Source organism: Seriola dumerili, unplaced genomic scaffold (assembly GCF_002260705.1).
Source record: "Seriola dumerili isolate Sdu_G_001 unplaced genomic scaffold, Sdu_1.0 BDQW01000068.1, whole genome shotgun sequence".
Taxonomy (NCBI): domain Eukaryota; kingdom Metazoa; phylum Chordata; class Actinopteri; order Carangiformes; family Carangidae; genus Seriola; species Seriola dumerili.
Window position 1 is genome coordinate 2,336,866 of NW_019174323.1, and position 15,618 is coordinate 2,352,483.

Below are 15,618 nucleotides of genomic sequence, written 5' to 3' on the forward strand. Positions count from 1 at the left end.
GATAAAAACTGTCACCAGTAACTCATCCTTCCTAAAAAAAAATATCTTAGGTCTTTTATGATTTTCCAGCCAGAAGAGGTCAGCAGAGATGAAGTACACTTTATCAAAAAGTTAGGCATTCAAATCATCACATAATTATTACCCTAATTAAAAACCATTTTGTGTGACATTTTGGTAATTTTGAATCTCTTAGAAGTGTCTTTTTTTGTCATTTTTTTGTCTCTCTATTGTAATTTTGCATCTCTGTAGTTGTTTTGTCTCTTTATTGTAATTTTGCATCTCTTTGTAGTTGTTTTGTCTCTTTATTGTCTTTTTATGTTCATTTGTTCAGTTTGTTATTATTTATGTGTCTCTTTATGGTAATTTTGCATCTCTTTGTGGTCATTTTGTGTCACTTTTTTGGTCGTTTTGTGTCTCTATGGTAATTTTACATCTTTTTGTGGTCATTTTGTGTATCTTTATGGTAACTTTGTATCTCTTTGTAGTTGTTTAGCCTGTCTTTGGGATCTTTTTCATTGTTTTTTCATTACATTTCCAGTATTAAAATGGTAAATAAACTGTAAAAGTCACAGATGGCGCCAACGAGTTCATGCTTGTGAGAAGCAGCAGAAGAAGAAGTATTGGAGTTTACTTGTTGAATGACATTAGTGCACAGATAACAGTTTTTACAGTTAGTTTCTCTGCTTGGGAACAACTCACCACAGTTCAGTGTATAGTCGCAGCCCCTCTGACCTCTGACTGTCTGCTTCACCGTGAAAGATGCGGGACCGGACTAAAGAATTAGGAAACGTGAGTTTGAAAGTAAGCGGCTAACGTTAGCATCAGCGCGCTAGCCTGCTAACTTAGCTAAGTTCACTCCTTGTGTCGAGTAACGCTCGTTAACCTCTTTGTTTCACCGCGACAGTTTTGACTAAGAGACTGAATCTAAATAAATGATTAGAATAATAATGTTTAACAGCTTTCTGCGTCTGAATGTTAACTTTAGCGACAGTTTATGTCCAGCTTCCGTTTCTCCTTAAATGAGCTGCCAGGCCGGGACAGGGCAGGGCTGTCGGAGTTTGTTGTGCTTAAGATGCAGAGAAAGCGACGACGTTAACGTTAGCGACAAATTCACGGGTGTCACGGAAATTAGATTGTTTTAAAGACTCTCCCTGTGAAGATGTTAAGACCCTTTGACGAGTCTAAGTACAATAGGGTTTTATGTGGACCTGGTCTGATATGGTCTCGGTGGAATGGAAGCAGTGAAATCTTCCTGTTTGTGTTTTATTAAAAGAAAACGGTTTCATGAATCTAAAATTGTGTTTTAAATAGTCTTTACACACTCTCTGTTGATTTAGTCCAGATCTGACAAGTGTTAAGCATAGCAGGATTTGATCCAGACCTGGTCTGATGTGGTCTAGGTGGGGAAAACACTGTGAGATTGTCATTTCAGTTTTCACAAATCTGAAACTGTGCTTTAAACAGGCTCTACCTGTTAATCAGTGTTTTTTTTTTGTTTGTTTTTTTTTTTTATCTAGACCTGGTCTGATGTGGTATGGATGGGATAAAAGCTGTAAAATCATAAATTTTTGTGTGTTTATTGGCCTCACAGATCTGAAACTCTGCTTTTAACATTTACTGGAGTCTTCTGTTAAATCAAGTCAAGGTTTGACAAATATAAATGTTTGGTTTTGAGCCAGATTGTTGTCTGAATCACCATTTATTTTGCTCTCATAAACTAAATGCTTCACAAATGTGAAAGTGTGTTTAAACAGTGTTCACTTTCACAATGAGTGTTGCAAAAAATGGAATCTGTGGCTCAATATTGAAAGTCAAGTTTCCCTTAAGTTTCCCCTTAACTGCTAAATCAGAAGTGAACATCAGCATCATAACAAATCACTATGTATTTTGTATTTATTTATTTCTTGTCAATGTGACCGCAGAATGCTGAGGCGTCGGATGACGATGATGAGGGCAAAGCTCTGATGATCAAACCTGGAACCTCTTCAGCCAAAGAGGAGAAGGAGAGCGAAGCCTTCTTCAAAAAGGTGAATTTACCCTCTAAACATCACCATTACTCAACTCACAGATCACCTGAGATTACATACTCTTGTCTTAAAGTTTCAAATCTTAGCATTGTCTTTCTGTAGCCAATTATTTTATGGAAAAAACCAAACAGCAAAGCCAAACATTACATTTGTGTGAAAGTGATAATATGCAGGGCTTAGGCAGAAAAAGTCACATGGACACAATCTTGTCTGATATGCTGCTGGTTTCTAAAATTTGTTTTGTCAACATTTCAGTCTCTGCTAATTCCAGTCTCCTTGCACTGGACTGTCACGAACAAAGACCCTGTGTTATTGCCTACTAGAGCTGAAATGATTAATCAATGAGTTGATCAATTTAGGCCAAAATGCCAAAAATTCACTTGTTCTGTCTGATCAAATGTGAATAGTTGATAGTTTCTCCTAATCCTCTATATAAGAAAATTATATATATTTGGTTTTGGATTATTGATCAGACAAAACAAGCAATTTGAAGACTACAGTTTGGGCTCTAGGACCTTTTAAAACCCAAATGAATCATTCATTAATTTAGAAAATAATCTGAGGATTAATCGTTAGTTGCAACCTTACATACTCTCATGTGCATCAAGATGGAATACTTCAAAGCTGTCTTCTGTTACAAAAGATATTGCACCTGTTCTAAAGGAAGAATTTATTTTAATTATTGATTAGTTTAAAAAATGTCAAAAAACACTAATAAATGTAAAAATTGTAATAGAAAGTTACCTGAGCCCTAAGTGTCACAGTTAAAAAATAATCAGTTCACAGTGATATAAAACAGCAAAATCACACATTTGAGAAGCTGGAATCATTTTTGCTTTATAGATTAATTAAATTATTCATCATCAATAATACACATTATTAAAATGGTTGTTTCATTTTCTGTGGATCAACTAATTAAATATTCAACTGCAATTGCAACTGTTAACTATGTCCCTGCCTTTAAGCAGCTAACTCTTCATGATTACGCTGTCAGGGTTATTTAACATTAAAAAAAACTAGTTTAGTACAACCTTGGCTACACGTTAATAGATTGTTCAACAGATTTAATTCTAACTAGAGTTAAGATTAAGGCTCCATAGAGTGAGATTTGTCTTTCTCATTCTGTAGGCGCAAGAAATTCATGAAGGACTGCAGAATCTCAGGAAGATGGTGTCTGATCTCGAGAACAAACAGAAAACTGTGCTCGGTGTGGCTCTGCCAGTGGAGAGTAAGTATGTTGACTTTAACCAACAGCTGGTCGAGATTTAGGGATTGATCCCACCCATTGATCCACTGAGAAGATTTGAAAGGGTCTTGGACAAGAATGAACTCGTATTTGAACTAGTTTATGTACAGTTTTAGTGAATGCCTGTCTACACAGAGAGCACTCACATCATCTCACACAGGCTAAATCTGCTGCTTCCCTCTTGGTTTAGGTATGAAGAAAGAGCTGCAGACTCTACGAGAGGAGATAAAAACATTGGCAGGCCAGATCCAGAGAAAACTGAAGAGTGAGTATTGATGAATAAGAAGTGAACACTGTGTTTATTTTTTTGGTTGTGTTCACTTGAAGTACACATCATCAATTCTCTCTCCACAGGTATTGAACCCAAGAAGGGAGAGGACGATGGAAAATACATACCCATAAATGTTCGGATGCAGCGCACACAGGTGGAGCCTTAGCTGTTTTTATGCCACAGCATCCTAGTTTGGGATATAACTTGGGATAAAACTTAAATTTCCACAAATGTATCATCTTATCACATCTAAAAAATATCTGGATTTCTTTAATAAAAAAAATTAAATCCAGCTACCATAAAATAAAACAGCTTTATAAACACCAAAAACATTATTCTCTTTCCAGCATGGCGTCTTGTCCAAGGAGTTTGTGGAGCTGATGGGATACTGTAACACCATCCAGGCCCAGTACAGAGACAGAAACGTGGAGAGAATACAGAGGCAACTCAAAATCAGTGAGTACACGAAGCACAGCTGTGATTTATCCATCAGTGTGTTGGGTTTGTGGTCTGTGGTTTAATTTGGGGAAATCACAATCTAACTGATCACTTCCTGCTTGCTGCTGCCCGGCTGCAAGTTACAGTTTGTTTCATGACATTCGTCACGTTACATACTCACAGATCTGTTTTGTTCTCTTTAGTGGATGTTCAGGTCACGTGCCTCATGCACATCGTGATTAATTCAGTCATTTGCTTTTATTGATACAGCAACGTTTACACCTCAGACAAGTCTAAAAACAAATTTTTGTCACGTTTTTTTTTTTTAATACATTGAAAAGGCGCATTTAAAACTATTGGATGAAACCCCCCCCCCCAAGTGTTGAAGCAGAAATACTAAAACATCTGATGGTTCCACATTCTCAAATATGAGAATTTGCTGTTGTTCGCCATCTTAGATTATAGCTAACTGAGTACTTCCAGGTTTTGCACTGTTGATCAGACAAAACAGGAGATTTAATGTTACTTTGGGCTCTGGAGTATTGCAATGAGCATTTTTCACAGTTTTCTGTGACACTACAGCGTGTCTGAGGATTTGTTTAGCGGACTGACAATAGGTGAAAACAGAAGACTGATAGAGGAAGCTGGGAATATTTTAATTTTAATTTTCAGTGTCTCTCCTCGCAGCTTTTCTTAAAACACTGATCTACTTCACTTCTCTCTTCAGCTGGGACCAATGTGACGGACCAGGAGCTGGATGTGATGCTCGAAAGTGGGCAGACGGATGTTTTCACTCAAAATGTGAGTACATGTGACCTTTCAAGATAAAAGGAGGGTGTCAACGATGCAGCTGCGTGGAAACCACAACACCTACCTCTAGCATCTCTTGCAGGAAAACACTTTCACAGTTGCAGGTCAGCTACAAGCAGCAGTGATTGCAGTGTCTGTAAATGACATGCCTGAAATGACTTGCTCTGTTGTAGCCTCTCTAGTTGATCACACTGGACCACAGATTTGGTAAGCATGTGAAGGACAGTCACGTGCAGCCCATAGATGCGTCTTTAGTGTCACAGTAGCTCATAGTGTGGAGAGTGCAGTAGATGAAACCCTGAGACCTCATGACTGCTGGCAGATTATTCTGTCTAATGGATTACAGCTAATTGATATCTGCACTGTGGTGCACAGATCCTGAGTGATGCTAAAGCCACAAAGCAGGCTCTGAACGAGATCGAGTCCCGACACGATGAGATCCTGAAGCTGGAGAGGAGCATCAAAGACCTGCATGACATGTTCCAGTACCTTGCCATGGAGGTGGAGGCTCAGGTAAAGTAACGCTGACGGAACGCTCTCAGGCTCATCTTGGTTTCAAGAAGCATCTGTATCATGAACACATTTTTGTCTTGTCTCCTGCAGGGGGAGATGGTCAACCGCGTTGAAACCAACATCAAACAGTCTGCTAACTATGTGGAGAAAGCAAAGGAAAACACAGAGCAAGCCGTCACGTATCAGCAGAAAGCACTCAAGGTACGATGTGGACAAAAACCTGAAAGACACCATGAAACTTTGACTTTCTGGAAAAACAGAAAATCTGTACTGGTTCCAGTCCCAGTTCCAGTGTCCATCCTGGTGCTGCATTTATGTCATATGCCTGCACCTACCAGCAGCTCTAAAGCCAAGTAGTCAACATTTTATATCTTGTTTGTTTAATTCATAGAAAAATCAAAGATACAGATAATACTCCAGCACATAACCCCCCTAATATGAGAAAAGATGTTTATATTCACATCACTGGACAACTCAAGACAGTTGTATGATTACAAAGTTGGTCGTATGCAGAACTATGTCCCTTAAATCTGGGTTTAATTACCTTTAAATAACCTTCAGTTGATATGAGACGTCCATATTTGTATAGTTACTTTAAATATCTTTAATAGTGTATTCATGTCTTATGGTAATTATGAGAAACCAAGTTAGAAAAACTGTTAGTCTGTTTGTTGTAATTCCAAGTTGGACACAGTGAAAAGAACTACAGGCGCTAAGGCAGCATCGCTGGCAGTTACATCTGAATAAAATCCAAAATTAGTTAGTCTGTATCTGACCTGTTAAAGCCAGCTTTTACTTTACTGCTCTGAGACTTTTAAATGAACAATAATAATAATAATAATAAAAAAACAAAAATCTGGTTTCACATATTAGCAAAACGAAGCAAAAGTAATAAATGAGGCTTTTTACATGGAGTAACTACAAGAGTTGCAACAGGAGTAACCATGTTGGAATAATGTGTTAACACTTTCCATTCATGAGCACTAAACTGGACAGACAACTAACAGAGCTTTGTCTCAAAGTCTGAAAATACTGATGTTAGAACTGGACCACAGAGAACTCACCCTGCAACAAAGCCATCACACATATTTAAGTAATCCCGCCCCTCTCTCCCTCCCATCAGACCGAGGCAGAAACAGGGAGACACAGGGACACAGAACTATAGTCAAATGTTGATGTTTTTTTCCCCCCATATGTATTCCTAATTATTTCCTGACCAAACATCTTGTCCTTTAAGATCGAACCTGTTTTGATTTTGCATGTGTGTTAACGAACCTTTTTGTCTGTCGCCCTCTGCAGAAAAAGGTTTGGGTGGCAATCTGTTTGGCCATCTTCATCCTCATCTTAGTCATCTCGTTGGTCACCAGCTTCGGCACCTAACAGCAGGCGGTGTGAGTCGGTGGTAGATTTTGGTTTAGCAGGAGCACATTATGGGTAAAATAATCCCCCCTCTCTTGTAAATATATCAGCCTACAGGATGTACAGGGGTCACGTGGTCAGTGGATTTTCTCTGTTATCATCCCTCTCTTTCATTTTGGTCTTCCTCTAACCTTCCTGTCTTCCTAACAGGCCTTTTTCTCCTTCTGTTGTTTTTTTTTTTTAAAGAAGAGATGTGCTCTCTGTTGTTTTAACTCATAAACGACCACAATCTCCCCTGCATTTCTGCTTCCGCTCAAGAGGCAGTGCTGCTGGTTTATGGACCCCCAACCCACCCCCCACCCCCCCTTCTGTCAAACTCTGGTCGTCAACAACAGAAAGACCAAGACAAATTGTGAACTGTTACGTCAGTGCCCCTTCCCCTCCCAGATTTAAATTAAAAAAAAAAGAAAAAAAAGAGGAAACAAGTGGCCTTCAGCGGAGGCACAATGCAGTATTGAAACCTGACACTGGCGCTGAACATACTGTACTCAGGAAAAATGCATTCGTTCTTGTTACGTTGTCGTTTCTGGATGAATTGGAGGTGTAAAAAACAATTTTAATAGAGTAGTGCTTTTCTTTTTATAGGCTAATATAATTGTACATAACCTATAATGCTGAGAATTAAAGAAATACTTTATGCAGATGATTTTTAAAACTTGAAAGTTGTTTCAAACTTCCTACATGTGATGGGTGTAAATACAGATTTTTTTTTTTTTTTTTTCTGAAATAACAGCCCCCCCCCCTTTCTTGTGTCTCAGCACTGCAGGCCCCCCTCCCCCCCTTTTATTTGTGCGACCAGGTTGTATTTATGATTTACATTGTTGTGTAAGCTGCTACAAGATAAGTTCTGCAACAACACAAAATGAAATCTGTTTTTTTTTTTTTCTTTTTCTTTTCAAAACTGTGCCTTCTTTATGTCAAGCTGAGAACGTGATGTTGTGCACTAACATTGTCAAGAAGGGATGGATTGAGTTTTTTTATTTTGTTTCTATTCATACGTTTCCACTGTTTGAGTCTTTGGCTTTACCTGACACTATACTCTGGATTTAGACTTTAACCTGTTATTTTTCTTCACGTTTGTCACAGTGTGCAAAGTCTCCATTTAATTTAGCTGGAAAATCCTGGAAATAAGAATTTACAGAGAGAAGAACCTGCCTAGCACCACAATGTGACAAATCTGTAAAGAAAAATAAAATTAACAAAAACAGTTGATGTTAAAGGGCGTCCAGTCCTCGCTCAAGTCTCCTTTGGAAGCAGAAAAGTGCCCATCGGCACAGTTAACAGCAGACAGGAAGATATTTAGCAGCCAATTTGCTACTGTGTAATATTATGGCTGTTGAATTTTGCATTACTCATTTATTTTAATACAGTTTTGTTTTTAAAATAAAATATTGCCATGTTCTGTTCTTCTGTGTCTGTCTTGTTTAATTCAGAGTAGTATTTTTATTGTTACCATGAGGAAGTATTTTATTTTAAGTTCCTGTATTTCACCCACAGTTAAACAAAAACCTTCAACACAATGAAAACTGGCAACAAATTTTTGGTCTTTTTATTCAACTGTAATTGTCTTAATCTTTCAAGTAAAATAATGTGGAATTACAAGGGATCAAAAAGGAATGCAACAAATGAAAGAGACACAAATCAAAAAAATAAGACCATCACCGTGTACTACCCCCCCACTCCCACCCCCACCCCCCTCCAAATATAACCTTTGCTCAAAATCACTTCGACAAGTCCAAAAGTAAATCGACAATTTACAGTCATCTGGAACTGTACCAGTAATTTTATTCACATATTTTGTCCAAGTAAATTTTTTTTTGTTTTTTTTGTTTTTTACATGAACAAAGAGCAATGAAGTGACGTGACAAAAAAAAAAAAATTCAGGTGAAAAAGAAAACATTAATTTGGTAGCACTGATGCACAGGGTGTTTTTCTTGATGTTTTTTTTTGGGGGGGGTGTTTTTTTTTTTTTTTTTTTGTTTTTTTTTTTTTTTTTTTTTGGGGGGGGTTTTTTTTTTTTTTTTTTTTGGCTTTTTTCTTTTTTTTTCTTTTTTTTTTCTTTTTTTTTCTTTTAATAGAAGCTCAACACCCCGGCTTCAGGTGTTTCACAAGGCAATCTGAGGTTCAAACCCATTTGGCCAAAGAGGCACTCTTTAATTTCAACAACATTAACTTGCCCTTTCAATATAAATACATGACAAAGTGGATTTAAACAATAACCTCCTTTGGGAAGATTCGGGTTTTGTCTCCAGATGTGACGTCTTCCATGACAATTTGCGACTTCAATTAATACATTTCCAAACGGGAAGAGATACATTGTGAGATACCAGGAACCAATTATTTCACTCAAGTTGATGTAAAAAAAAAAAAAAAAGAAAACAAATTACTAGACCACAATGTACTCAAAAAGCCGAGGGCCATGTTATCAGATGTGCAAATGAGAAATGCAAAGGCTGGATTTAAAAATGAATCCAATGAACAGAAATCGACATGGAAAAGAAGGGACCCAAGCAAAGACAAGCTCCAGCATAGTGCAGCAAAGATCACATTGACAGATCTGTTTCTCTTCCTAATACCCTGGAAGAAATAATAAAATATGCATAACTTATCAACTGACTACAAAGAAACAATAGTCAGGACAGCTGACGAAATTCTCAAAACCAAACTTTCTAAAACCTCCAACTTACAATACAACTGGTCACTCGAAAGTTTTTTATGTCACACAAATGACTTTTCATTTCTAACCCTGATAGAGGGTGCTGTATAATCCCATCTTAACACATAAGATCTGAGTGTTCCAGTCTTTAATGAGTACAGTACATTATGTGAACTAACAACTTGCCTTTATTACCTCCTGCACCTTTGTCCCCCCCTCAAGTCCCAGTGGTGAATTTATCCACTGCACCATTTCTCTGTCTGTTTAGGGACGCACAATGATGGCGCCACATTTTTTTTTACCCTCAGTCCAGCGTCCCTGAGCCTTCCCCCAGCCGACAATAGCTGAGCTGGTGAGGGGACCAGCTCCAATTGGAAAGGGAGAGGGCCCAAGAGGCAGGGAGGTCCCTGGCTTGTGCAGCACTCAGATCCCTTGCATTGTTAAGAGTGCAGACAAAGCAGCAACCTTGGAGGTCATGACGAGCTCTCGTATCGTGCTCTGAGACAACACTCTGGATTCCATTGCTTCCCTTTGGCACTCCGATCATGTCTTGTTGTGACGCTGTTGACTGGCAGAGGAGCGGGTGCTTGCGGCCGGTGACCGGGCCTGCACCGCTGCGAGTGCCGCGACGCTCCGCAGCACCCTGTCCGGTGTCCCCTCAGTTCCTGAACCGCTGGTCACCTCCTGCGAGAGCCTCTGAGACCTCCTGCTGTCCTTGCGGCTCTCCCGCTGTTGGCCCTGCTTCTCTTTTTTGTCTCTGCTCTTCGTCCGATCCGAGCTGCGGTCCCTCTCGCGTTCGCTGCCGGAGGAAGCGGCGCGGGAGCGGGACTCTCTGTGCTCAGTGTTTTGAGAGCTGATGCTATGGGTCCGTTGGCTGCTGTTGCTGCTGCTGCGACTCCTGCTGCTGCGTCCACCGCCGTCGCCCTCGCCGTCACTGCTCATGCTGCTGCAGGCGCTGTGGCCCCTGGACAGAGACTGGGCCTCAGCCTCGCCTTCCTTTCCCCTTGACAGCTTCCTGCTCCCCCTGTCCTTTTCCTCTGGCTTACACCTCTTGTACTCCCCTTCCAGGGGCGGAACCAGAGAACCGGGGCACTGCCTGGTGGAGCGGGAAGCAGAGCGGCTTGACTGACTGGGTGTTGAGGTTTTGCTGCCACTGCTTTTACTATTAGTAAGAGTTACAGAGTTGCTCTGAGGAGAGGCTGGTACACTTTTGTTTTTAGGCTTTTGGTTCTTGTCAGAAGAGGAGGCAGGCGAAGTCCCGGTGGACTTGGCTGCTGAGTCTTTCCGGGTGGTGTGGCCGGGGGTGTCCACTCTGCCTTTCATTGCGAGAAGCTTGGCTGCTGCGTTGAGTGCTGAGCATCTCTTCCCCAGGACCTCAGGCTCAGGAGGCAACGAGGGGGCGCTGTTCGTCTGAGCTTTACTGTCTTGTGAAGGCTGACATCCCGCAGACTTTCTGGTGATCCTGACAGAAGATGTATCGCTGCCAGACTCTCCGCCTGTAGATGCGTTGGCGTTGTTGGATGCGTTTCTGTCAGCGCTGTGTCCGGGTTTCTTCCCTGGCCGGCTGTTGCCCTTCTCCTTCTCCTGATCTTGCAGCCTCCTCTTGGCTGAGCGAGTCAGCCGGTGCTCCTTCCTGCTCTTGCTGTTGTCTGAGTCGGAGGAGGATGAGGAAGACCTGGAGTGCCTCCTCCGAGAGGTAGAGGTGGAGAGGTCCTCCTTGCTGCCTCCCTCTTTTATTTCCCCACCTTCCTCCTTTATCTCCTCGTCCCCTTCTGAGGTGACGTCTACTCGCCTCCTCTTTGCAGGATGTCTGTTTTCGTACGTCCTCCTGTGGTGAGCGTGGCGAGTGAGGGTTGTGGTAGAGCCTCCAGATGATGGAGAAGAAGAGCGAGTGGACTCCTGGCTACTCTGGCGACTAAGTGGCCTTTTCTGTTTGGGAGGTTTCTGATCTTCAGTAGCTTCCTCCACTGTTGGAACCTGTTGCTTAGGTTCTTCTTTCTGAGGGGTGGTTGTAGTCTTTGCTTCTCCGCCTGCACCATCCCTTCCTGGCTCCAAGTCTTGGGTCTCAGAGGAACTCTCCACCTTTATCCTTTTAGGCTGAGACTTACAGATCTCCTGCTTTTTGTCATCCTCCTCCTTGCTTGTCCCTCCGGCCACCACAGCATCTACTTCCATTTCTGTCACCGGGTCCGAGTCACTTTTAGAAGCAGAAACTTTCTGTTTAGACTCTGTAGATAGTTTCTCAGATGAAACACTGGAAGGAGCAGATGTTAGTATCTGGGGCAGGGCCTCCGTATGGGTTGGTGTAGACACCTCTGGGGAAACACCTGTGGGTGCAGAGTTTTGGGGGGTGGACTCAGGAGGAGCAGCTGTGGTTGTCGTTACTGGCTCAGGAGCAGCTGTGATAGTGGATACTTGGGTAGTTGCAACAGTGTTTGTGGAATCAACTGTAACTGACTTTTCTGGGGTTGACGTAGTTGTGGCGACAGCATCTGTGGCAGTTGTTACTGGGGGCGTGATGTTGACAGTCTTTTCTGCGGTTGGTGCAGGAGGAGCAGTAGTAGGAGTGTGTTCTTCGGAGGGGGCTGCTGCTGCAGCAGGTGTTGTTCCTTTGACTCCTTCTGTTGGGGGTGACGAAGTTACTGCAACCACCTTTGCTTCTGCGGCTGTAGTAAAACTGGCGGTGGTTGTAGTTGGGGAAGGGGTGCAGACTGGACTGGGAGATACTGCTGGGGACTTGACAGCTACTTTTTCCTGTGCAGCCTCTTGCACTGTTTGCACCGGTTTGGCTGGGACGTTGGTGCTTGTTACATGCGTCCTTGTTTGGGCTGGAGAAGATGGAGCTGTATTTGCAGCAGATGTGGCAGCTGTTTTTGTTGGTGGTGTTGAAGAAGCACTGCCAGACGTGGCTGGGCTTGCAGTTGGGACTGTCGAAGAACTTGTTGAGTTTAATGGACCTGCTTGCACTGGTTTTAGTGGGGCTGTTGTCATCGTTGTTGTTGGGTTTGATGAACTTGCTTGCACCGTCTTTACTGGAGTTGTTGTCGTAACTGTTGTTGGGTTTGATGGACCTGGTTGTACTCTTTTTACTGCAGCTGTTGTCATGGTTGCTGCTGAGTTGGATGAAGAAGCTTGGACTGTTTTCGTTGTTGTTGTTGTCGTAGTTATTGCTGTAGTGGGGGAAGACGTTGAGGATGGTTTTGGTGAAGGTGTAGCTGGGCTTGAGGAAGTGGCAGCTGGGGTGGAGCTTACAGTAGCTGGAGCAGATGTTGAAGGTGACAGAGCAGAGGCTTGCGGCGAGTCCTTTGCTGCAATAGCTTCAGTTGTTGTGACTGGTTTCACTGTAGTGGTGACTGCTGGTGTAACACTTACTGGTTTTGATACTATGGTTGTAGCTGCTGTGATTATTGTGGCGGGGACTGATGTTGGAACTGCTTCGACAGCCGTGGTGGGTGGTGCAGTTGCAACTGGTGTGGTAACCGTGGTAGTTTTGGCAGTGTCTGATCCTGTTGTTTTCACAGCTGTAGAAGTTGAAGGTTTTGGCTCTATGGGAGCTGTAGATGGTGGAAGTGTTGGTTTTTCACCTGGAGGAGATGATGAAACGGTGCTGACAGGTGGAGGTGGAGGTGGAGGTGGAGTTGTGGTAGTTGTGGTAGCAGTGACTGGGATGGTTGCAGATGTGGAAAGTGTTGAAGAGGATGCAGAGGATGCAGAGGAAACGTGGGTTGATGTTGCGGCTGAGGTCGGAACTGTAGCCGGATCTGAACTAACGGTTTGGGTTGAGGCTGATGTGGAGGCAGCCACAGGGAGGGGTGGGGTCACATGGGGTGCAGGTGCAGGTGGTGTTTGGACTGAAGCTGAGGCTGGTGTGGAGGTTTGTGCTGGATTTGGAGCAGGGGCTGAAACCTCAGTCTTAGTGTCTGTTTCCTCAGCCGTGGTGGACTGGGAGGCCTGACCTGTGCTGACGACAGCAGCTGTGGGGGTCTCTGATGATGCTGGCTCTGTGCTAGCATCAGTTTTTGATAAACCAGATACATCAGTAGGGGTGGTCTCTTTTTTAGAGTTCTGTCCTTCACTAACAGTGTCGGGCGTGGTTGTGGAGTCTTTGCGGGGACGACCCCTCTTCCGTTTTGGGGAGAGAGGCGGGTTCCCCTCCTCACTTGGCGAGGTGGGCTGCGGGGAAGGGGTCGCTGTGTTGTCAGGCTCAGGTAACCTCGGGGGAGTCTTAGGGGGCCGGCCCCTCTTTCTTTTCAGAGGTGTCACAAGAGAATTCACGCTGGACTCTGAGGAGGTTGAAGTGGCGTCTTTGCCTGGCAGCGTGTCTGTTTTCCTGGCCTGATTTCCTCCCCGTCCTCGACCCAGATGCTGCTGTTGCTCCCCCAGCTGAGCGGCCATGCGAGATTCAGTTTCCAACCTGCGGCGTACAGGAAGGTTTCTCAGCACAGGCATGTCAGGAGAAAGATGTGGTGGAGAATATGGAGGATAACTTCTGACAGGCTGCGGCTGCACTGACGGACTCGGGGTGGAGTCTTGATCCTGAGGGGGTTTGGTAACAGTCTCTTTAGTCTTGCTGTCAGGGCTCGGCGGTGTGATGTCTTTGTTCGGTTCATCAACAAATCCAGCAGCGGTCTCCTCCGCTGTCGCCTCTTCTGAAGAACCTCCACCTCCAGTGCCGCTTCCACGCCGCCTTCTCTTTCTCGGTTCCTTCTCCTCCACCACAGTGACAAGCCTCCCTGGAAGCTTCCGCAACACTTTGGCTGATGGGGAGTCTTCAACCAGGCCCCGCAGGACTTCACCATCTGCAGACTGGCGCTTGCGAGGCGACCTGGAACTGGTGGAGGGGGGAGACATGGAGCTGTGGTCTTTGCTGTCATCATCTTTTGTCTGACTGTCCGCCGGGCCGCTGGATTCGAGCGACGATTCAGATATCCTCCTCTCATTCTCCGCCTCCTTGTCCTCTCTGCCGGCTTTGGAGCTCTTGCCATCAGTCTCCATGACACCCTGTTGTTTCCCTCCAGGGGGTGAGGTTGAGGGAGGGGAAGGCACTGGACTGGGATGGGAGCGGTTTGGTAGAGTCCTGGTTTTGGTGGTCTGGTGGTCTCGGGCAGGTGATGAAGCTTTTGAAGATTTGGTGGAGTCTTGGAGTCTTGTTGATGAGGAGGTTTTTTGATGGTCTGTGCGGGACGGGGTGGTAGACACAGCACCTGTGTCTTTGGCAGCTCCTCGTCCTCTCAGACCAAGACGGGGTCTTTCAGGCACTTCTCTAGGGGTCGTAGGCTCAGCCTCAGTTTCCGGCGAGGCGCCACGAAGCCGACCACTGGTCCTTGTGGAGGTGACTATCTTGTCCTTGTCCTTGGGTTTACGGCCACGGCGGGCAGGAGCTGGTTGAGCGGGCTCCACAGACGCTGGCGGTGACAAAAAGTCGTCATCGTCATCGTCAGATGAGGCGTGAAGTTTAAGCCCCTCCTCCTTGGCCTGGTCCAAGCCCTTCCTGGCAGCCTCCACTTGCTCCTATAAACACACAGGAAGATATTTACATGAATGAAGGACACTGTGACGGACATTTTTGACTATTTTCCAATATTTTATAGCCTAAACAATTTATCAGTCTTAAGTTGAAATTGAATTTATTATCAAACACTTTAGAGAATTTTATTTAATATAAAACTGAGGTGAAGATGTGGCCTTACCTCTGCTTGCTTCAACTCTTCTTTGCAAACATCTTCTAATGAGGCTTCCAGGAAGTTCATGGCGTAGCGTTCAATGGGAGTGAGCTAGAGGAGGGTAGGGAATATGGTGCGTCAGCTGAGCACAGACAAACTGTACAGATATAATTCAGATTTACAGCAGAACACGATCCTGAAAGATGTGAAATACCCCCACCTACCCAGACAACTGGCAGTGAAGTGATGTTATAGATGTATAATCCAGATTTCATTCAAGAGCCAAACCAATGTTCTGTTCTCGATTTCGATTATTAATTCATTTACAGATTTGAATGATTATTCACCTGCTCCACCAGAGCAGCTATTTCCTGCTCAGCCTTGGAGAGCTCCTCCACTTCCTCCTGTTCCCCTCCGTCATCCAGCGGTATGTTCTCGTTGAACTCCGCCAGCTCTGCCACCTGCTCTGCTTTGGCCTGAGAGGCTGCCACGATGTCCTCCTCGTCCTCAGCACGGCACAGGGCCTGAAAGAATCAAATCAATTAGAAATATAATCAAATAATAGTATCAAATAT

At 43.8% G+C, this 15,618-nt stretch overlaps 2 protein-coding genes across 3 annotated transcripts in view; one reads left to right on the plus strand and one right to left on the minus strand.

Annotated features, from left to right (window-relative positions):
- The first annotated feature begins 613 nt into the window (after positions 1-613).
- On the plus strand, positions 614-8,130 carry LOC111220465 (syntaxin-4-like). Of its 2 annotated transcripts, none has more exons than XM_022743564.1 (10): positions 614-801; positions 1,923-2,027; positions 3,156-3,255; positions 3,464-3,538; positions 3,628-3,698; positions 3,892-4,000; positions 4,710-4,783; positions 5,168-5,305; positions 5,396-5,506; positions 6,605-8,130. In XM_022743564.1, exons 1-10 carry the CDS (start codon positions 760-762, stop codon positions 6,683-6,685), a joined length of 906 nt encoding a protein of 301 aa, XP_022599285.1. In that variant the 5' UTR covers positions 614-759; the 3' UTR covers positions 6,686-8,130. The 2 variants fall into 2 exon arrangements, with proteins under 2 accessions (XP_022599285.1, XP_022599286.1); XM_022743565.1 differs by having other exon boundaries at positions 614-789.
- Positions 8,131-8,794: 664 nt separating this feature from the next.
- srcap (Snf2 related CREBBP activator protein) overlaps positions 8,795-15,618 on the minus strand; it is a 33,170-nt gene continuing 26,346 nt past the window's right edge. Inside the window, exons 32-34 of the mRNA XM_022742299.1 lie at positions 15,391-15,567; positions 15,071-15,154; positions 8,795-14,891 (exon numbers count right to left, since the gene is read on the minus strand). Of these exons, the coding sequence (XP_022598020.1) occupies positions 9,924-14,891; positions 15,071-15,154; positions 15,391-15,567 (5,229 nt within the window). The 3' untranslated portion in view covers positions 8,795-9,923. The remainder of the gene's footprint in view (positions 14,892-15,070; positions 15,155-15,390; positions 15,568-15,618) is intronic.

Coding starts and splice junctions, on each gene's coding strand:
- LOC111220465 (XM_022743564.1), top strand. CDS start 760: ATGCGGGACCGGACTAAAGAATTAGGAAACGTGAGTTTGAAA. Junction 5,306..5,395: donor CCATGGAGGTGGAGGCTCAG/GTAAAGTAACGC, acceptor TGTCTCCTGCAG/GGGGAGATGGTCAACCGCGT. Junction 5,507..6,604: donor ATCAGCAGAAAGCACTCAAG/GTACGATGTGGA, acceptor CGCCCTCTGCAG/AAAAAGGTTTGGGTGGCAAT.